At 38.8% G+C, this 23,620-nt stretch overlaps 1 protein-coding gene across 1 annotated transcript in view; it reads left to right on the top strand.

Annotated features, from left to right (window-relative positions):
• The window catches only part of cps1 (carbamoyl-phosphate synthase 1, mitochondrial), a 40,779-nt gene that overhangs the window by 7,830 nt on the left and 9,329 nt on the right, over positions 1-23,620 (top strand). The window contains exons 13-32 of the mRNA XM_058622827.1: positions 30-125; positions 663-852; positions 1,013-1,170; positions 1,318-1,446; positions 2,639-2,783; positions 3,310-3,520; positions 4,293-4,491; positions 4,603-4,779; positions 6,514-6,632; positions 11,200-11,341; positions 11,525-11,590; positions 11,826-11,889; positions 11,994-12,175; positions 14,924-15,118; positions 16,415-16,482; positions 18,672-18,747; positions 20,139-20,216; positions 22,348-22,455; positions 22,596-22,685; positions 22,838-23,008. Coding sequence (XP_058478810.1) covers positions 30-125; positions 663-852; positions 1,013-1,170; positions 1,318-1,446; positions 2,639-2,783; positions 3,310-3,520; positions 4,293-4,491; positions 4,603-4,779; positions 6,514-6,632; positions 11,200-11,341; positions 11,525-11,590; positions 11,826-11,889; positions 11,994-12,175; positions 14,924-15,118; positions 16,415-16,482; positions 18,672-18,747; positions 20,139-20,216; positions 22,348-22,455; positions 22,596-22,685; positions 22,838-23,008 — 2,664 coding nt within the window. The remainder of the gene's footprint in view (positions 1-29; positions 126-662; positions 853-1,012; positions 1,171-1,317; positions 1,447-2,638; positions 2,784-3,309; positions 3,521-4,292; positions 4,492-4,602; positions 4,780-6,513; positions 6,633-11,199; positions 11,342-11,524; positions 11,591-11,825; positions 11,890-11,993; positions 12,176-14,923; positions 15,119-16,414; positions 16,483-18,671; positions 18,748-20,138; positions 20,217-22,347; positions 22,456-22,595; positions 22,686-22,837; positions 23,009-23,620) is intronic.

Raw genomic sequence — 23,620 nt, 5'->3', positions numbered from 1 at the left:
AAGACATCATGTGCTTTGTGTTGATGCAGGTGTCAAAGGTGTTGGTACTGGGTTCTGGTGGTCTGTCCATCGGTCAGGCTGGAGAGTTTGACTACTCTGGATCTCAGGCCATCAAAGCCATGAAGGTAAGAGAGCACAACAACCAGATTTGGATATTTTTCCTTATTCAAACCATGTCTCATCATTCCTCAGATGATAAAATGTGTTGTTAGTCTATTTGAGGAGGATATCGACAGGTTATTTCACCGTGTGCAAATCTGCAGATGCAAATGGCTTGTTTTAAAGACTGATATAAACCCAAAAAAAGTGTTTTGGTGTTAATATAACAAGACATTTTTATTTGTAATAATAGTTTGCGGAGAGGAGACCGAGCTGAATTTTCCAAAACCCTTCTAAAAGGATTTCATTCATTAAAAAGTTTGAAAAGCTTGTGTGCACTGTTAAATATTCTAGATCCTGAAATTAATAAATAAGCCTTTATCAAATGTCTCAGTCAAAAACAAATGCAGATGTAAGTAAGAGTGTTTTGTAAGATTTTGTAGAAAAATGAATGCCAGTGTGACACAAAACACATAAAAACAGGAATGTTGTCCATGTCGCAGATACAACAAATCATCATACTCACATTTACTGTAAAGATTAATGGTGTGAACATGTTGTAGGAGGAGAATCTGAAGACGGTGCTCATGAACCCAAACATAGCTTCTGTTCAGACCAACGAAGTGGGCACCAAACAGGCCGACTCCGTCTATTTCCTGCCTGTCACCCCACAATTTGTAACTGAAGTGATCAAGACTGAGCGTCCAGATGGCATCCTGCTCTCCATGGGCGGACAGACTGCACTCAACTGTGGTAAGGAAGCACTTTGTTTGTCTAGATATATAGAATTTCTGTTTTGTGGTTGAATTCTTTGCGGAACCATTTTTCCTGGCATTGGGGTAAATGGAATAGATCAGATTATAATCGGATTCAGTCATATCTATGACTCGTTTGTCTTTTATGTTGTATTTAGGAGTAGAATTGTTTCAGAGTGGCGTCCTGGAGAAGTATGGGGTAAAAGTCCTTGGAACACCGGTGGAGTCCATCATGGCCACAGAGGACAGACAGCTTTTTGCGGACAAACTGATGGAAATCAATGAAAAGATCGCACCCAGTGTTGCCGTTGACTCTGTAAGGATACATCATCTCTCCCAAACCGCCCCCCCACCAAAGAACACAAATACTTAAATCATAGATTCCTATATCATGTATAAAATCGTGTTATTTCCTTTATTTTTTTGTTTGTAGAAGTAATATTTTTGTACATCTCACATTTAGGTGTCTGCTGCCTTGAAAGCGGCAGAGAAGATTGGCTACCCGGTGATGTTACGATCAGCCTATGCACTGGGAGGTCTGGGCTCTGGTCTGTGTGGCAACAAAGACAAACTAGAAGAAACTGCTCAGCAGGTCAGAATAAAAATTAGCAAATTAAGCGTTTTTTTTAAAGACTTCCTATGCAAACGTTCTTTGTTGTGGAGAAAATAAGATAATGTGAAAATAAGGAAGACACGTGAAATATTACAGCCTTTAATTGGGCAAAGCTTTTATTTTGTAAATTGTACATGTCTAATCCTGTTTGTGTTTGTGTGTGTGTGTGTGTGTGTGTGTGTGTGTGTGTGTGTGTAACACAAAACTATTCCTGGCAGCCAAGCTCACTCACTGCAAACTTTCTATTGATAAACACAGCAATTTGGAAAAAGGTCATCTTCCCCTTGCCTTATGTTACTAGTCAAACATTAACGCCGCCCCCAAAACTCTTGGACAACCGTTTATTTGAAAATGTTCAAACTATTGGAGCCAGAACTCATCTTCAGTTTACTGATGTTGTTGGTTCCTGGACCTTTGACTTTTCCATACATGGTTTTTCTGCCATATCTAAACTGTATACAACATAAATGTGCACAAAGATAGACTAAAATCGTTTTGATTTGTGTGTCTGGACCTCTACCAGAAAAGGAATAGTGTGCTGTTGCTAAGCAACATTATTTTATGCTCATCCAGAATCCAACATTGTGTCTCATTTGTGTCTAATCTGTGATCATATAACTGCATGAACTGTGTTGTAGGCTCTCTCTTAGATTGCCATTCTTGTTATTATGTCATGCAGGAAGTCCTACTGCTTTTCTCATATGGCTTTTTCAAATGTATAATCATTTGAAATTATCATTGTGAATTTTTCTTTTCCAGCTGTGGCCAGTGTCTGTTCAGCTGCTTTGTGAAAAAAAGTTTAGTTTACAAGGTCTTGGTCTTATCTGTGACAACAATACAAAATAGAAACCCAAGGCAAACATATTTTGCTTCAACCTCATGTCCTCAGTGTTTATCCAAACGTTAGTATATATTTAGTATAACATTCCATTCTTTACTTTCAGTACATTAATAAATAAATGCACACACTCCTGTAATCAGTGGTATTATTTTAAGAAGTTGTGCCCATTTTAATCTTTACACTTGCTGTTTTTTTTTAATTGCAGAGTCACTGTATTTTATTGAATTAAATGTCTCGGGTCTTCCTGTTATTGTGTTTATCCATTATGTAAAGAGTTCATGTTTACATATTAAAAGCATCTGAATATTTAATATTGTGTGTGTATTGCAGGCCCTAGCCATGACCAGTCAGATCCTAGTAGAGAAGTCGTTGATGGGCTGGAAAGAGGTGGAGTATGAGGTTGTGAGAGACATCGCTGATAACTGTGTCACAGTCTGCAACATGGAGAACTTCGACCCACTGGGCATTCACACAGGTACCAAGCTTAACATTATATCATTTGTACCAATGTGGTAAGGACAGTTGTTTTGTTTAAACAATTTGCTCATGTTGATTGAGCTTACAGTGCACCTTAGATGATACAGATGTTTTGGACCATAAGTCTTAACTTGTTTCTACAGATCAATGTCATTCTTGGCCTATGGGTTTAGTTCCGACTCAAGGTGGTTTGTGTACACCTTACTTAGTCTATAGACAAACAACCCTTTTCTTTTTTTCTTGTAAAATGTGATACATTTCACAGTTTATATATCATTTTATTATGAAGATGTGTATTAATGATAGTCTATCTGTTTAAAAATAGTAATTTAGATGACACATATTGTTCATGTTTTGTTTGTTGATATCAACTATATTGTGTGGTTCTTAGTCTTGAATATATGCCATATTTCATTTTATATGTATCGTATGAAAAAAAGATGTACAGTACTGTAAGTCCATGGAAAAAAAAACCATCAATGGAGCCTTGTCATCCTTTATCCCCTCCTCTTCTTCCTCTTTAGGTGACTCAATCGTGGTGGCACCCAGTCAGACCCTGTCCAACGAGGAGTACCACATGCTGCGTGAGACGGCCATCAAAGTGGTCCGTCACCTTGGTATTGTAGGTGAATGCAACATCCAGTACGCGCTACACCCGTCATCGTTGGAGTACTGCATTATTGAGGTCAATGCCCGGCTTTCCAGAAGCTCGGCTCTGGCGTCCAAAGCCACTGGGTAAGAAAACTTATCCACATGAACGCAAGACGCTCACTGCCTATATGCTTCAAAAAGCATGTTTGAAACGTGTGAAATACTGAACAGCACAGTTCTGTATAAAGCATCATGGATTTCATATATCAAGGTACATTTCAGGGGGGGACACCACGGTATTATCACAATATTTAAGTCACAATACGATATTATTATTATTATTATTATTGTAAAATCATATATTGGCACAACAGCTCCAGTGAGAGCACCATCTAGTGGACTGAAATGTCAATTGACAACTGTTTAAATGCTAATCCAAAATCGGTTAAAAAATATTAAATGCTACAACAAATGTGATACTTGGTGTCTCAAAAATAACACAATAATAAAATAAAAATAACACAATAACAAGTGTGAGGTTTATGGTCTCTAAAAGTTCCAACACATCTAATCTAGTTCTAACAGACTCAATCTGATAAGTATTTCTTGTAGTTGCAGTTTTATAACTTCAGAAATTTGCTTGCTTTGTCTAAAACGTAATATGTTCTATAATCTAATGTGTTTTTGACCTGAGTTCAAATAGCACATCAATCACAATGAAATCCACAATCCATTAAGTATGAAATGTTTAAATGTATCTTAGAAGTGGTTCACATCCCTCATGCAGCATTGCCAGCAGCACTGTGTTGATTTAATGTCGTGTCAAACAGAATGAAATTATGAAGAAATAATTGCCAAAATATAGTTCATTTTATATTATAATATTAAGAAGGTCTTCCTGGTGCTTGTCTCACAGGTATCCCTTAGCATTTGTGGCCGCTAAGCTGGCTCTGGGAATCCCCCTACCTGATATTAAGAATGCTGTATCCGAAAAAACCACAGCCTGCTTTGAACCCAGTCTGGATTACATTGTCACCAAGATCCCCCGCTGGGACCTGGACCGCTTTCAGGGCATGTCTCGTGAAATCGGCAGTGCCATGAAGAGTGTTGGAGAGGTAGGGAAGGATCCATGGAAAAACACCCACCACCTCACGAAATCACCTGCTTATTCAGTATTTGCTCACATCCGTATTGTACTGTCTTGTGTTCCCCTCTTCTGCATTCAGGTGATGGCAGTGGGCCGGACCTATGAGGAGAGTATGCAGAAGGCCCTGAGGATGTGTCATCCATCAGTGGATGGCTTTGTGCCACGACTGCCACTCAAAAAAGCCTGGGCTGACACCCAGGACCTGCAACAGGAGCTGGCTGTGCCCTCCAGCACCCGCATCTTCTCCATCGCCAAGGTACACTAATCGTTCATAGCATTAATAATGAATGACACCAACTAAAAATTTCTCATTAAAATCACATTTAGAAATGTCAAAGAAAATTTATCATGGAAAAAAAAACATGAAATATAGAGAAGAAAAATGTGTCCCTGGCCTTCCTGCCTGCTTTGCTGTGCCTGATGCCTAATTGTGCGGAAATGTCTTTTGTGTGGAAATGTTGTTAAATAGATGCAAAGATGTCGTTATAAATCCTTGAAACTATCTAAGGGACAGAAGGACCTTATCAGATCATGTGTTTTTATCATTTGAAAGCTCCGCTTCTGTGCTTACGGTGCAAGTGGACACACGGTTAACCTCTATCATTCAAATACAAAGATGGTACATGAACTGTTCTAAGGTCAATAATATCTACAGATCCAGCAGTGCAATAAGCTTTTATCACCGGCACAGGTGAGAGAAGAATGAATATGTGTCAGTGTCAAAACCTCCAGCTGCGTGAGCTTGTTGACCTGACGGTGTAGACCGATAATTTCCCTTAAATATGGAGTGAGATCATCAGAGAACGTGATGTTATTAGGGATAAATGGCCCATATTTTATCTCCAGGCACGCAAACACCAGCTACAGACAAAGTGTTAGTATCTACAAATCACTGAAACAATGATTTGTTCTTCCATAAAAGTGTTGAAATTAAAAGCTTTTGTTTGATGCATAACAACCTACGTTTGGTTTTGCCACTGACTGAAACAGAAAATTAAAGTTCAACAAAAAAAATGATTGAAAAACAAAGAATGGATCATTGTGACATTTCAAGCAGGCTTTTCATGTAAATTAGTACAAGTGCTTTCTCCAAACCTGTAATCAGTCATTCAACGTGTTTTAATATGGAAAAGATATGTGTTCATTGTCCATGGTCCCTTCATCCCACTGTCCAAAAACATACAGATTGGGTTAATTGGACACTCTAAATTGAGCGTGGGTTGAGAGTTAATCTCTGTTCATCTCTGTATGTTGGCCCTGCAATCTGGCGACCTGTCCAGGCTGTACACCACTTTTCGCCCCAAAATCAACTGGGTTTGGCTCCAGCTCTACTAGCAACCTTCATGTGGAGGTTAAAGCAGTAGACAACACACTCACTCACTCACAGAGTGTGTTCATTGTGCCGTTTCCTCAAGAAAAGTAGGAGGTTCCTGAGATAAGGTAGAAAATAATGGCTAATCAAAGTGAAGACAAGAGTGTTGAGAAGTTTGTATGGGATTGTAGCCAAGTTTCCTGGAAGTGGTTGCCATATTAAAAATTGACCCCAGATTAAACCGATGAATAATTCAAATGGTAAAAAAAGGTCAGGAAAACTAGCAGATACAGGTTGACCTCACAGATTAAGGTACAACAGTATCCAGTGGCTGCATACTATATGTTACTTTCTGAACGAAAGTGGACTGCATGGAAGGAAACCCAGCCTGCTAGCCTCAAAAATTGTTTTTTTAAGCAAACATCTAACTTCAATTTACCAAAGTATTTTACTAACCGTTACCATGGCAGATGCTGTGAAGTAATAAATATTGTGGCTGCTGTCAGATTCTACAGGACGACGTGATGGATAAAAAAACACACCTACTTTGAATATTCTGCATACTCTTTCCCTTGATGTGTAAGAGGATTTTAATTAGAATCTGTTTGTGATACCTACTGGATGTCTGCTGTCGGAATACTCCATGACCATTCAACCCGTTTGATGTCTGTCTTGCAGGCACTCCACAGTGGTGTGAGTGTGGATCAAATACACCAGCTGACAGCCATCGACAAGTGGTTCCTCCACAAACTCCACAGGATAACACGGATGGACCAGCACCTAGCAAACTACAAGAGGTAACACACAAACAGATGCATACCTTTCCCAAACAAGGAAGGTTTTTGATCAATTCTATACCTGTCACGTGCTAGTTAGCTAGATTTTTGTGCTTCTAAATTATAACTTGTAGTGCGGTGATTAATTTTTTATGCTATAACTTTACTTTAGCATTTGTGTATTCAGTGTGTAGAAACATATGATTATTCTGAAGTCCAAGAGTAAAAAGTTCACTCATTATATGGCCTCCGTCAGACTGTGTTTATCTTTGATGGTTGAACAGCCTATATTGGTCGGTCATAAAATCTGCATTGCGGCTGAGGACAGCACAGGCTGAAAAAACTGACTTCACAACAAATACCAACATGTACTTCAATACACACAACATATCCAAATAGATGGATGTGTTGCAGACGCTCATTTATTCATTTTTGAACACCAATGATCTGGTCTTTAAGCAGTAAAGTGTTTTCATCACTCATTTGTTTCCCCTGAACGCTTCCATTTTTGCAGCATGGTTTCTGTTATTGTTTCGTTGTGAGTATTTGTAGTGCATTTGTTTTGCGTAGAAATATATATTCTGTGTGTATATGTATGTATGTATATATATGTTTGTATATATGTATGTGTATATATGTGTATATGTGTGTGTGTGTGTGTATATATATATATATATATATATATATATATATATATATATATATATATATAAACACACATATACATATACATATATATGTGTGTGTGTGTACGTGTATGTATGTATATAACTTCAACCAGAAAAGTTTTGGTCCTCAAAAATGTGAAGAACCTCTTCTAGCCTCTTCACGTCTCTCTTTCTCTCCCCGTCGTGGTTCACCTCTCCTCAGCTGCTGCACTCTCTGTCTCTCTGCCCTCTGGCTCTTACTTGGACAGCTCAAATCAAAGCCACTGTGAATTTTCATGGCTCAGGCACAGGTAACCTGCTGCTTCCCTCTGACTATGCTGTTAAATAATTAATGGCTGACTGTCTGGTGGGCACCCGCCTCTACACGCTGACACATAGAGCGAGAGCTGTTGTAGTCTCCACTGCCTCTGGAGATGGGGACACAACAATAGGCTGCTGCCAGACTGATGGAGCGGAGCGTTGAGTACAGGTGGACTTCAGGCTCTGCTGGTCAGCAACCTCACTTTTTGAGTGCATAGGAGTGTTAGTTGTTTGATTACTGTAGTATGGACTGATCTATATTTCACATTTTAACTTCTCTTTAAAGGGCCAGTGTGCACGATTTAGGTTAAATCTCTCCATTTGCCAGAAATTATATATACAGCAGCGGGTATTCTCAATCACAAAAAAAGGCTGTCCTTTCATCCAAAAATCAAGTTCAAACAAATATATAATAAATAATATGTATTCAAATAAAGTCATGCTGCACTATGCAAATGTATGAATATTATTGTTTTGATAATTGTTATTAGTATTCATAAGATAGAGCACTCAGTAGAGTAGGATGTAATAAACACTGCTTGAACCGAGGAAGCTCCCACAGTTTTAACTAAACTTTAAATAACTTTTATTTTTCAGTTGTAAACCAGTTTATATTGGGATCTAGTAATGTTATTAGTCGATCAAGATTATTTGTTGATCCAGTTTAGTGTGAAGTATTGAAATTATACACCTTATGATAAAAATTAGTGCGTCAGCTGCCTCAAACACCAGCTATATCACTGCTTGCATCACTGGTACACTCTTGTGTCACCCTCTTGTTCCAACCAGTGCGAGGCTCGATGTCCTCCCTCTTTTATAAATGCCAGAGCTGTTGCTTTGTCGCTTTTCTCTCTCTCTCTCCACCGCTCGAAGCAGGATATGATTGATGGAGAGGCCCGACTCATGGGGCACCGCCTGCAACTTGGTGTCAGATATCGCTACCAGACCACGCCACCTGCACTGACCCACTCTCCCTTCCCCTCTCCCCCACTCAGCAGTAATCCCTTTTCTTGGTATTTTTCAAAATCAGGCGTTGGGCGGCGATAACCTCAAAAGAGGATGTTAAGTCATCCTTTAAGGTCAAAATTGACATGGAGTCAAGTCTTTAAATATGAGAAAAACAAAGTAGTAGTACTGTTGATGAAAAAGGTGCACTAGTACATTTAAGATTTTTAGCACAGTTTCTGATCAAGTCAGTTTAGATCCGCTTACATTTGATCTGCAAGTGGACAGCTGTAAGTGCAGAACACGTTGAAGATTAATTCAGGATCCGATCATTTAAACTTGCCCTGGGACACAGGTGGTGATGTTATTGTTGGAGCTTGAAAACAAAGTGCCCTGATCCACACCGAAGGACCTGCTCCTCAGATGAAGTCCTCTTAACTGTTATGTTGTGAACCAGAAATATTGTTACAGTCCTCAGGGATCCATACACTCCATCACAGTAGTAACACTAACACATACAGTATTTTTTTACTGTTTTTAGTTAATTGTATATTAATTGTACTGCTGTGCACCAGATTGATTAGCTCAGCTATTACTGGCTGCTGCTCTATCAATTTTGCTCAGACACATCTATTTAGTCAGACTGCATGGCTAAAAACAACATCATTTTGTGATATTTATGCGTATTTGGATATATAAAGGTAGTGAGATGTGGTCAAAGGAGACAGATGTGGAGATGCAATCTAATTCCAGGTGGAAAACTGAGATATCCAGAGTGGGCGTCTTGAATCATGGATGCACTGTTTTTTATACCTGCTGCATAACACAAAATCTATTTTGATAAGCTTAAAGATGTATAATATGTCAACTTTATGATATAGGTGTATAAGCCTTGTGCATGACATAAATTACAATGAAGAGGACAACAATTATACAATACTCAAAAGTACCATTCCAATAATTTTCAGACTTAATTGACTGAAAAATTGACAAAATGAAAAGTGTGCTAACACAAAAATTGGTTCTTGTTGTTTTGTGGTTCAGTGAAATTGTGAGTGCCACTGACAGTCCTGTTTCCTCTGTGCTCAGGCATGCACACGCTGTGTTCTCTGTGTGCAATGGTGTTTATGTACATGCGTCCATGGAATGCAAATGACATATAAGATAATTGTACACAAGAGAGCCAAGCTCCAAGAATGACTTTCTTTCTTTCCTGTGTCTCCTTCTTAGGGTTATTTTTTTTAGCCCGACCATGCACAGTGGTTGTTAAAATACATTTGACATTTCTGAAATTGTTACACAACAAGATCATAAATAATTCATTTGTAGGCTTGCTGAATTCCTTCCTGTTGTCTCCAACTTCAGCATTATGGGATCCACAAGTGTAGCGTTCTCAGCTGGAGTCAAATAAGATGATCAATAGCAATCACATCCCCATGCATTCACTTGTTAAGTTTAACGTGGAAAGAAAAGGGAAATTCAAAGGGAGATATTTAGAAATAGTGAGTCTTCCAGCAAGTGCGGTTTCAAACACCATGTAACTTATGTACAAAACCTATTTTCTAGATCACAAACATGTCCTGTCCTCACTGTCGTGTTGCATATGTTGCTAAATCTGAGCGAAACCCAGCTGGTCTTTTTCGAAAGTACAATACACCATGAAAGCAATTTATTTTTAGAATTTTTCCTTGAGCTGTACCTTTTCACCCATTCAATGTATAAAATATGCTTCTTTTCAATGACACACTCCAATTACTGTACTCCTCAATATGCTGCCTCAAGCTATTTTTGTTCAAATCAAAGCAGAATGAAAGGGCTCTGGTTCTATGTTTTATGAAATGTGAACATTTTAAAAATAACTGATTCATTGTAAAGTTACATCTGTGAAAATTGCATTCCTGATGCTTTTTAACAGTAATTCACAATGTCCTCGTATTACTTGAGGCAGGAGTACTGGCCTATACATGTACATCGACCATTTTAAAACACTCTCTTTATTTTTATCTGCTTCATTATAATGAAGGAGTTGAAAACATTTTTTTTGGCTACTTGGAAATACATAAATGTTTTCTTGTTCAAAATCACCTCTTGATACAGAATTGTTTTTTTCAGTTAAAGCTCACAGCTTGCATTTAAGTTTTATTGATTTAATAAGTGCTTAAATGGTGCACTTCCCAACCTTGTGCTCTGGCACCTTGGCGCCTTATTTGTTGATGTGTTATTGATCACTCTGAGCTGGGTTGTTCCCTGCTGTCCACACTCTGATGGATAGGGAAGCCAGTCATGATTGACATTCTTAGTCCAGTGGAGTAGAAAATATCACAGACAGAAAAACTAACAAACAAACTTAAAAATAAACTGACTTTAGTCTTCCTCAGTGCACATCATGTTCCTTACACACAACATGCCTGGTTCATACAAGGCCTTAAACATTTAAGCTGAGGAGACAGACTGACTAACGTGTCAGTTCCTGGAAGTCATACTTAAATTGAATTGGTCAAAAAAAAAAAAAAAAAAAAAGGTCTAAGGGTAATCAAAGAAATCTCACTGAATATCTCAACTGTTCATTTAGTAGGTATAAGTAATGAACCTGTTGTAAACTGGGGAGGAAGTATGAAGTTTGTAGTGGTTTCGCAAATCCACCACAGTGTATCATGTTTAGTCTTCTCTTACAGTGGGACAGTACCCAAGGACCTACTGCTGCAGGCTAAGCAGGATGGCTTCTCAGACCGGCAGGTTGGTCAGATTCTGGGATCCAGTGAGAAAGCAGTCAGAGAGCTGAGACTCGACCATGGTATCAGACCATGGGTCAAACAGGTGAGCTTCACTTTTCAGACAAAGGCTGAGATTCAAATAGATGTGACACAGCCAGTGTCACGTGTGACGTTCATAAACCTTTAACATAAACATGTTTATCCCATTTTCTTTTCTTAATACGTTTTACATGTGAATGAACAAACGGCTCATTTAACCTTTATTTGCCCTGATCCTGCTTCTCAGATTGACACCTTGGCAGCAGAGTACCCAGCTAAGACCAATTACCTGTATTGCACCTATCATGGTCAGGTATGATGTTTACAAAAAAAAATATGCATGTTATATCATATGTTTATAGGCGCTTGTATAATGTGTTTATGCAATGTATAATGTCCAAACCATCACTACATTTGTATACTTTATTTGCTATGAGAAAATATCTGATTGCTAGAAATTGTAATAATAAAAAAAAACTATAGACTTACTGACATCTTTAAGAGTGTGTTTTGAACAATGGCTTTTGTTGATTTATCCACTTCCTTAGGAGCATGATCTGGACTTTAAAGACCAGAGCATTATGGTTCTTGGTTGCGGGCCCTACCACATCGGTGAGTCCAAGAACAAGCTTTCATGTCGTTTTCTTGCTGTTCAAATGAACTATCAATTTAGAAATTCCACTGCACTGAAATTGATTTGTGGTTTGATCCATCAGGGAGCAGTGTTGAGTTTGACTGGTGTGCAGTGTCAAGCATCCGCACTCTGAGGCAGATGGGTAGGAAGACGGTGGTGGTAAACCACAACCCCGAGACAGTCAGCACCGACTTTGACGAGTGTGACCGCCTTTATTTTGAAGAGCTGACCCTGGAACGCATCCTGGACATCACCCAACAAGAGGTTTGCGCACACACAAGCAAACACTCCTTTGATAAAGAGAAATTTGAATTTCTAATTACCCATTCCATTACCGTTTAAATCATACATGCAGGAAATCATATGACATGAGTATAATAATAACAATAAAAGAACCCCAAAAGAATCCCAGACAATTAAAAAAATAACATAGATAAATGACATAAGATACTATTGTCCTCATTTCATGTGATATACAGGTTTAGCAGCAGGTTTAGCATACATCTTAATAAAACTTATCTATATCCCCATGTTACAGGCTTTCTGTATGTGGTAACATGCCAAATGAAATGGTTCATATGTTTAAAGGCAACCGCATCTTTTTACTTTGTCCACATTTCCCAAATCTTTATGAACTAACTGAACAAATAAGTAACACACAAGGTTATTTAAATGTACACAGTATTGTTTTAGTCCAGATATCAGCAGCATGTTGTTCCATATACTGAGTAAACATAAATTATAAATGTTGAGCTTTTCATTATCATAAAGAAACCTTCACCAAACCTGTACATAAGTCAATCTGTTGTCCTCCATATCGACATATTCTATTATCATGCTATAAATGCTCTCCAGATACAACTGTTACACCCTTTGTACAGTATAGTAACTTGTTCTAAAGCACTGAGCCTTTTCTAAAAGTAAGACAGCAAATCCATCCATCACAGGGTTCTATCAATGTTAATAAATACTTGATTATTCATGGGTATTGATCGGAATTTGAATGACATATTGAATTTCAATCAATTCCAGGCTTCCCATAGGCGGAGTGTTATGGATCATTTCCACATTACACACATAATAAAAGAAATACATCATGTCAAGCAGGTCAGAGGTGGGAAACACGAGTGCAATATTAATAAAAAAAAAAATATTTACGCAATATTACAGAGCAGATTTATTGCCCCAGGACTGATGCACATGCACACACATAATCGCGTGCAATTTCTCCAACTTAACCTCTCAGGGATTTTGGCGTGACTGTACAGCTGAAGATGAATTTTTTATTAAAAATGTAGGAATGAAACATTAGCTTGGCTGTGACTTATTATCATAGAGCTTCCACAGAGCATGGCATCCTCTGTGCTGGGGGAAAACATTCACTGCTCAGAGTGGCATGAATGAAACATAACCAACAATATTCAGAAGTTCTCTGGTGATTCATATTTACATATAAGCCCCGGCTGCGAAATCACTTGCAGCTTTTTCTGCCTTATCCTGCAGCATAGTGTCAGCCATTAAAAGCATCCAACTAATCCCCCTTTCTCTGTCAAAGAGAAACAGAGAAAACAGAATGGGTCCTAATGGGGACATATATTATGCAGCACAATTGGCTCATATAACATTTAAGAGCCTGGGCCTCCCTAATTACAGGTGTGATGATTTTCTTTTTTTTCTGTTTTTAGTTTGTACTGACCTTCCTTTTGCTCTTATTCTTCACTGGGCTGTATTTGCTAAATACTTTTTGGGGTAAATATATTCTTAGGTGGTCATTTAACACGGCTGTGAAGCTTTTGGGGCATTATATATGGCTGACTGAAAAGATGATCTCATTCACAGAAGCTGTAGAATTCGCCTTTTTTTAATCACATTTCATTGTAGATGAGCATAAAACGCTACTGTAATTGAGACTTGTATGTTGAAATTTGCATTTCTGATAAAATGTTTAACAGAATGGATTATTGTTTGAGTTGAATATGAAATAACACCAAGACACTAAAACAGTGTTTGTCTATTTTACAAACATGCTGTATGAGGATTCTGTGGAGTTCCTCTGCTGGAGTTTCTCCAGAGATTCTCTGGAGAGTCTCTCAAAGACATTGCATGTCTGAAAGCAGCTTATGTTTCTGGCATGGAATTGCCTTTGCTCAAGCAACTGTAATCCAGGTAAAGTTGTGTTGGCATCTGAGTCTGATTGTTTGTCTGCTCAGAGAGATGGAATTCCAATCAGTCCCTCTGTCAGAGCTACAGTCCTACCTTTCTTTTTAACTCGCATGCATGAAGATAAAGCCCGGACAGAAGCAGAAGAGCAGGACCATGAATAATGAAGATATACAACCTGGCATTGCCATGGAAACAGCATCCCCCCTGGATGAGCTAGACAGGAAAAGGGGCTGCATTTGGTTATTAAAAGGAGCATACACACTTGTTTTCACATAAGTATTCAGATGCCTCATGTTTTTGTTTCAGCCTTATGTTGAAATAATTAAAATACAACCCCCCCCCCTTACCAGTCTATACACAACACTCCTGATGATAGATAACAGAACAACATTTCAACACCTTGATGAGTGTCCACATGTGGTTAATTGAACAGCACCTGAACATGACCATTGCCTGACAGTCCCCATTTAACCTGATTGAGTTTGAGATGATCTGCAGGGAAGAATGGCCAAAAAAAATCTCCAAACCCAGGTGTGCAAAGCTTGCCACATAACTCCCAACAACACTTGAGGTTGTAATCACTGTTGCAGGTGCTTCACCTAAGCACGGAATAACAGGTCTGAATACTAATGTCAGTGTTTTAAAGGAATTTACTAAAAAGAAAAGTAGTACAATTTATTCTGTTTTCATGTAATCTTAATTGTGTTTTGAATATATAGGAAGAAATATGATAACAAACCATCCCTGGTGATACCAATACGTGTACCACATCTGAGATGAGTTGATTGACGGGCATGTGACAAAAGGACCATGTTCCTCTCCTCTCCTCTCCTCTCCTCTCCTCTCCAGGGTTGCTCTGGTAGCATCGTGTCAGTAGGTGGCCAGATTCCCAACAATCTGGCCGTGCCGCTGCACACGAATGGGGTGAAGATTCTTGGGACGAGCCCCCTGCAGATTGACCGGGCGGAGGAGCGCTCTGTCTTCTCCAGTGTCCTAGATGACCTCGGGGTGGCCCAAGCCCCATGGAGAGCCCTTAGTTCTCTGGTGAGAGGAAACATAAATAATGAATAGTAGGAACATTAATGGTATATTTGGCTGTGTTTTGGTGAACGTGCTCCTTGCGAGTTCCCATTGCTAATCATATTGGTGTTTACATATAAGTTGCTTCCTTCATTTTTATCATTATTTATTTGTTTTCTGAATGTGTATAGTTAGAAAAATATGTTTTGGTTTTGACATATTCACACCTTCTCAAATTAAATAAAATAATCCTTATTTTCCAGCCCTACAGCCTTACATTGTTCCCCACAGACAAATAAACTTAGAACTTTCCTATTCTTGGAGGAATGGCACACCACTCCTCTCTACTTCTGTTTGGTCTTTTCAAGTCACTTATGGCCAGAAGAGAACAAAGCACTGGTGGAAACCCTCTGTGGAATGAGCCGATCAGTGAAATGTCTGCAGTCCATGCTGGAATATACCTTTCCCCCTAACTGCTGCTCATGTATTCAGTTATCACAGAGAAGCGATCAGCTGGGACACACATGGATTAGGGCCTGTGTCTCTCCACAGTCTACTACATCTTCCATTTCCCTGCCGATCTTGACGAAACTGTTTGTTTTTATTGGGCCAGAATAACTCAGAAGAACCGTGGGGAAGCCTCTTGTGTGTATGTGTGTTTGTTTGTTTGTTTGTTTGTTTGTTGGTACTCCACTTCTGGCAAGTGAACAGTAGTTAATGATGTGGGGGGGGGAACTAGAATGATGATGAGGAAGAAAAGGACATACTACTGCTTGATTCTTTCCACAACGTTTCCTTCGTGATGCAAACAAACTCAATGGGGAGATAAACTAAAGCCGTACTCGGTGACTATGAGAGCACTTGTGTTCTGTGTTCTTTCTTTTACTCTTTTCATTTGATTTCTTCTGTTTTGGCTGATATGGCAAAGAGCACCTTTCATTTTTGAAGTCTTTTAAATTATGTGCGGTTGAACTGTGAACATAAATAGAATTTGTTATATGTCAAGGATTACTACAACAATTTTGAGCCCTAATTCCGAGTTACAGATTTATTGTCGTTTCTGTGTGTGTTGCAATTACTACAGTGTTTTCATGCAATGAAATTATGATTTATACCTCACTGTGTGTTTGGGCAGTTAAATGTACATATCTACTGTTCCTGGTAGCAACAAATGAGATACACAAATTGGCTTAATGTCATCCCAACAATTTGTACCCTGGATAGATTATGGCGTTCCAAAGAAAACCCTCAACCTTTTGACTTATTCATCATAAAGTACTATGATTGTCATTCAGTTATCTTTCATTGTGCCTTTCACAGGAAGATGCCTTTACGTTCGCCGACCAGGTGGGCTATCCCTGTTTACTCCGCCCCTCCTATGTACTCAGGTGAGTGTCAGCCAACAAACTGAACATTGTAAAACTAACCCCTTACAGCAATTTGCAGTAAATATTATCACGTAGGTGGCTTCTTAATATCAACAGTGGCATATAAGGCTGGGGTGGGCGCTGGATGATCTTTTATTTAAGGGATTTTTAATGGAATATGTATGTGTTATTGTATAGTTTCCTTTATTTGAAATGCAGTTTATATACAGTACATAAATAACTTTGTTCTTTATCTTGTGTATATTTCCTGTTTTTATCGGCTGCAGTGTTATCTGAACAGCACAGAACACAGGGAAGCGAACAGTGCAGTGTGCAAGAAGATATTTTAATAGCGTATTCAAAAACTGTGTAAAACACAGTTTTAGTTATGATGATTAATTAACCCATCCGAGTGCTTCTTCAGTCATGCAGTGACACTTCTGTCCAGCAGATGTCATGATGAGACCCTTTATTTAGCAATAAACTAAATGTAAAATGAAGGTTTTTTTTATGATTTTTCATGCAAAATAATGATGTTGCTCAAAATGGAATCTTTCTGTGGGTCACATTCAAAACTTAGCAAGTAACAAAGTAATTAAACAGCATTTACGCATTCCCAGTCAAAGTGGCTATAATCATTCTGTAAGTGATGTGGAGGTTATAAACACAACTTCTTTTCTTCTGTTGACACTAACTTCCGCTAAATACTGTTGAACCCTCTCCTCCTCATTTAATCACTTCCCATTTCTAAAGCATCTTTACTCTCCACCTTGGACACACTTGATAATGGTTTTTGAATGTTATTCCCAGCATCGTGCATAATGTGCAAAGCCACACATTCAAAGATTTTCTTTGTTATTGACCACAATTTACATATTTACCCTAAGCTTAACCATTTCCTCAGAATTTAAGCTCTCAGAACCAGGTTTTAGTCTCCACGAAGACTACTGGTCCTAACAAACACACACACACACACCTATCATCACACACTTATCATAATAATCATAAATAAATTCATGCTATAGCTCCACATTTGCATACAAAGGTCTCTTATATCATTTGGTTATGAAGCATTTGGCTTAAGAGCTGCTGCTGCAACAACAAAACACTGCTGTGTACAAACAATTAGACAGGTTTCAAACTCTGCACAGTTGAAATGACTCACAAATTATCAGGCCAAATAAAAACAGTCTACCAGTTGCTGCAAAAGCCAGTGTTGGCGTGACAGAATGAAATGCAAATGCACGGTAGTTCCGAGGAGTTTCTGTCTTTGAAAAACCACATCTGTGTGAGAGCTGTGTCCAGTCAGATATGATAAATAGACTAAAATAGTAATTTCCATGCAAACATTTTAGTGAGTTTATTTTGACCCAATCGGTATAGTATAATTGTTAGATATATTGAATATGGGACAAACTGACTTAAAATATGTTTTATAGTTCAATCATTGTCGGTCTTGATTTTTCTAATTTCACGTCTGTTTTATTTTCTAATATACGTATATATTATTATATATATAATAATTTAAGAACAAGTATTTGAGCTGTTGTGGTCTGGTTTAAGATGGCTATATCCCCTTCCCTCATTAACTGAATATGGAGTGATGGAGAGAAAAATTTATTTTCACATTCTCGCACTGGATTAAGTATAAACGTTTTCATTTTAATTATTTTCTTTAAAATGATAAGGGCAGTGAGAGTCGAGGATGTGCCCGCCTCTAAATAAATATGCATCTTTTAATTCTAGTACTTAAATAAAGGATCAGCATGTAGTTGGAGGTTGGACACATTTCTGCCTCTGAGCCACAGACAGCAAAGGAATAAACCTCTGATCCGAGCCTGTGACCCCTCTGTCCTGTTTCTCTCAACCTCTCGTTTTCAAACCAGAGGAAAAAAAGAAAACAGCCTTAATCTGTTGTTTTTTAATGACAAAGTTCTGAACTTGTTTTCAAGAGCCCGCAGTGCTTTTCGACCTAAATAACTGCTCTCCCCCCTCTCTCGTTTTCTGTCTTTCTCTCTCATGCCTTATTTTGACTGTTTCCAGACTGTGTTCTCGATGGTAATAGTGATGCAACAGAGAGATAATGAGTGTTTTTGAACAATCATTAGAAGCTTGTATGTTCTCCTGTTTGCCTGCCTCTCTTCCTCTCCCCATGGCCTTCTCTTTTCTCTCCCTCTCACTCTCTCCCTCTCCCCCTCGCATCTCACCAGTGGTTCAGCGATGAACGTCGTGCACGGGGAAGAGGAGATGAAACGTTTCTTGGAGGAGGCCACTCAGGTGTCCCAGGTGAGTTCAGTGTTAACATGCCTGCAAATGAGAGATACATATTGTCAGAACACTCCCTTCAAAGGTCTCATCATGGCCCTTCATTTTTTCAGTGTCTTGAATTCAAATTAGCATCTACCGACAAAGGGTTTTCTTTCTTTAAATCACGCACACACACACAGCCTGACTCTCTATTTCATGTTGTGTTCTCCCTCTGCTTTCAGTTAACTGCTAATAGCAGCTGCTATGTCTGTTGCGTGCCCTACTCTTTCTCTCTGAACACCCAGGTCGCTTGGGGACAACTGGTCACCCCAAGAGCCTCTATCTGGGAGTAGAAGCATATACAGTATCACACATTTAGTGCACCGAAAATGACTATTAATGGTGGTTTAGGCTAAATAATAATGTGTAAAATATAGTCTTGCAGGGTTAGAATCCTGGGTGATAAAAAAAAAAAATTGACAAATCACTCAAATTCTTTTAAAAATTATATTTTATTACATGCAGTAAATGAGTGATAAATTGAGTTTGATAATGTGGAATACAAACTCGAATCCATCAGAGGAGGACCTAATATATGTTTAACTGTTGACCCACAGAGTCTGTAGTCACCTGGAGACATTTCTAGACACATGAAAAATAATCCAACAGTCAAAGAATCAATACAAAACTGATTGTACTAATGACGATGTCAGTTGTGAGCAATCATTTATCTAGGGATGAAATAAAAGTGATGTAATGTATGAAAGAAAGTTGTCTAAGAGCAACCGTACAACAAACATTTGTTGGACGGGCATTTCACCCGTTTGTGAATATTTCTGCCCTGTGACTTAATCTTAAACAACCCCCTTAAACAATTATGTTTCAATTATGATCAATTATGGAAGGTTTATACACAGTTTGTTCCCAGATCACACCAACAACATGCATCTAAGAGAAGTCTAAAACCTTCTTTTGATCACTCTGTTGACCCTCAAATTTAAATGAAATTGTGAACCTAATTTGAAAAGGGTCGCTTGTTCAAATGAAACTACAGAGAATGAGTACACAGCTCTGCAGCTCCTCTCAGCTTTACAGAGTTTGTACCGTAGCTTTAGCCCATTGTTTATCTATTTGAACCACAAGTTCACTGTGCCCCTTTCTTCTCTTGCTGCTTTCATCATGATGCTTTCAGCAAGAAAAAACTCTTGCAAAACTCTGACATACAGCTGGAGAACAAAATGGAACATTTAGAGAGAAAAAATATATAATTTTGAACACCTCTTCACCAGAACCAGAACTCTAAATAAATAATAATGTGACCTGCGGGATGTGGAAAATTCTAAATGTTTCTGCGAAAAGCAAACCAATATACCAACATAATTAATCAAATCTTGCAGACTGATTATAATCTGATGCTTTCTTTCCTCCAGGAACATCCAGTGGTCATCACTAAATTCATCTGTGGTGCCAGGGAGGTCGAGGTGGATGCTGTAGCCAAGGCTGGCAAAGTGAGACACTACTGATGCATTCTGTCCACTTATACAAGCTTTTATCAGTTACATATAGTACTTCCTGATATAACCAGCCCATTACTTTGGCAACCAGACTCATGATGATGTTCCTGCAAAAACGATCCATAAATACATTTAATGTGTCTGGTGGTACTCGCTGACAACTTTACATTGCACTTCCTTTGGGTTCTGAGCAACACACTAGCCATGGCTTAGCTCACATGAGTGTTTTATAGTATAAACATACCACATTGTATTAGTACTACCTAAGGTAATGTTGTATCCGGAGCAAGTGGAGTAGACAGAAAAATGCAACACTCCGGGGGTGCTTTTTTAAAAAAAAAAAAAAAAAAAACAAAGCAGATTTTACCTTCTGGTATGTTCACAGTTCTATCAGCAACATATCGGAAATGTGAATTGCCAACTGCTAACACAACACATAAAAGGAAAGAGAAACCACACACATTTTCTCTGTAATGGGAATTGTAAATTATGTTACAGTGACTTTTTCCAGATTTCACAGGTGTTGCACTGCTCTCAAGGTGTAAGTCTGCCTCTTCTTTCACATGAGTCACATTGTGCTTATAGACACAACTTCTCACAGTCCTCAGCAATGCTTTGGCCAGGTGTGAATTTGAACTTGTAAGCAGATGGAAATCATGGAAACACAGAAACCATTGGAGAAAGATGGACAGAAATACCGCTATTTATGAATATACTGGCACCATATTTTTAATTAATAGCTTTTATTTTTCAGCTAAGGTTTCGTGTTTTTTAAAGATATATTTGAGCCCAGAAGATGAAATGTGAAGACACAAAATCTTTATTTGTGTTCAATGCTTTTAATGCAGTTTTGGGCATACTGTTTTAATGTGAGATTGCCATGCTTCAACCAAAAATAATAATATTGGAAGTAAAAGGTTTTGAATATGATCTCTTGTCCCTTCTGCAACTTTCTAAAGTAATAAGTTGATCATTTGATTGCACATTCATTTAGTTTGAAAGTTACATTAAAGGGAACTTTCACAAACAGGATCACACAGTGGAGTAGTGGCTAGTGCTGTTGCCTTGCAGCAAAGAGACACTGGGTTTGTGACTGTTTGCACGTTCTCCCAATGTGTGCGTGGGTTTTAACCAGGAACTCCAGTTCCTCACACAGTCCAAAAAACATGCAGGACACTCTAAATTGTCCATCGGTGTGAGAGTGAGTGGTTGTTTGTCTCTGTGTGTGTTGGCCCTGTGATGGACTGGTGACCTGTCCAGATTGTGCCCCGCCTTTTGTCCTGTGTCAGCTGGGATCGGCACCAGCAGCCCCGCGACCCTCGTGCGGAGGACAAAGCTGTAGACGATGAGCGTTGACATGACTTTCAAGGTGGAAGTTTTCCAATTGTTAGGTATCTAACCGTGAACTGAGAAAACTTCTTCAACTGTATAACTGTTAACCCCCGAAACTTGAAGCAAATGATGGAGCCACCTAGGTACTTGTCCTCAATGCCCTGTCTGTTTTTCTATTGTCTGGCCTATAGGAGTCATTTCAAGGGTGTCACTGTGAACGTGAGAGTTTCAGTTGTATGGTAGATTTTCTCTCTCTACTTTCCCTGAATATAGCCCCTCCTTTATCTTCAGTATCACATTAACAAGCTGTCCATTCATTGAATACCAAACAGGCTCCATTATTACTGGCTGGCTTCTTTCTGTGTGTGCGTGTGAGTGTGAGCGAGGAAAAGTCAGAGATAATACGTATTAATTACAGGCTCTATCTGAAGAGTGCTAATGAATGCTGTGGTTAGCAGCAGTTTTAACGAACTAATGACACTGCAGCTCATTTACAGACACACACACAATTGCAGCGAGTTGCTCAGTGATACAAATCTCCTTTCCTGCGGGTGAAATGTTGGAAGTTGTTCTTTGGACTCCGCATATCCACCTACATTGTTACTTTCCAGCTCTGTCTACAAATGCACACTCTTTGCACTCAAGCACAGTTCACCATTTTATGGTATAAAAGCGTGCAGTGTGGAAATCATCTAAATCTGAAAAATCTTTCAAAGATTTCAAGTCGACTTTGAGCAGCGATCTGTATCAATTATAATAATGTAAGTGACAAGATTACTGCACGTCTGTCCAGGTTCTTGTCCATGCCATCACGGAGCATGTGGAGGATGCTGGCATACACTCAGGAGATGCTACCCTAATGTTGCCAACTCAGACTATCAGCCAGGGGGCTATAGAAAAGGTATGTCACCTTCAGTATTATTGTGACTCAAACCATATCACTTTTCTTTTGAGAATATGTATGTATTCGTTTTAAAAAAACACATTTTCATTTACCTCATATATAGTGTTAATGCTTTTTTTTTTATTCACTGCATTCAGGTGAAGAATGCTGTTCGCAAAGTAGCACAAGCATTCGAAATTTCTGGACCATTTAACACTCAATTTTTGGTTAAAGGCAATGATGTCATGGTAGGTAATACTTCCCTGTGTACTACGTGTGTGTCTTTTGAGTGACCTTAACCCATGTGGACTCGCCTTTGTGCGCATTTATTAATCCGTAAGAAACGGAGTGTCTTTTCTGCACTGACAATCTTCCCGTTTGTGTCTGTGTATCCGTGAAGGTGATCGAGTGTAATCTGAGGGCGTCCCGTTCCTTCCCTTTTGTATCAAAAACAATCGGCGTGGACTTCATCAACGTGGCAACCAAAGTGATGGTGGGTGAGCCTTTAGACGAGGCGAGCCTGCCCTCGCTGGAGAGACCCATCATTCCTGTAGACTACGTGGGCATCAAGGTGAGAAAAAACTCAATTAACTGTTAACCGCTCGGGGGCTGTTTGGATGTGTGTAAGTGAGTAAGAAGTGAGGACTTTTTCCACCTTGTGGCTTACACACAAGCATGCTGTGGCACTGCCTGTCCTGTAAATACACCCAGATGTAATAATAATAATTCCAATAGGCCTTTTTCAGTCAGGACATTTTGACATTTCACTCTAGGAAAAGGCACATTTTTGTAACACCTGGCAATAATCTAAAAAGATTATCCTATTCTCTTGTGAAATGACTTCCTCCAGCTTCCAACCTCCCTGGTTTGTGTTCCTTGTGCACTAGCTGCATGTACTTGATCCAAACCTGCCAACAAATAATGGGAAAGGCAGAATCATTTATTTTTAAGCTTGTATTAACATCTTTCTGCTGTGACCAAAGCAGACGTTTCTAGATTCGTAGTGGCATTTTTGTCAGAGCTGACAATAACACTGCAATCACCCAATAATACTGCTTATAAGTTGGAACTATGGACAGCGGTATATACACTGTGTTTTAAATAATTTCACACGTATGTCAGACAGGACCTTGTATTTCTTAATTAAACTGCAGACTTTAAAGCACAGTGATGACTTTAGGGG

Source organism: Solea solea, chromosome 2 (assembly GCF_958295425.1).
Source record: "Solea solea chromosome 2, fSolSol10.1, whole genome shotgun sequence".
Lineage (NCBI taxonomy): Eukaryota > Metazoa > Chordata > Actinopteri > Pleuronectiformes > Soleidae > Solea > Solea solea.
Note: the sequence above shows the minus strand (reverse complement) of the source record. Positions and strands in the feature narration are given on the sequence as shown.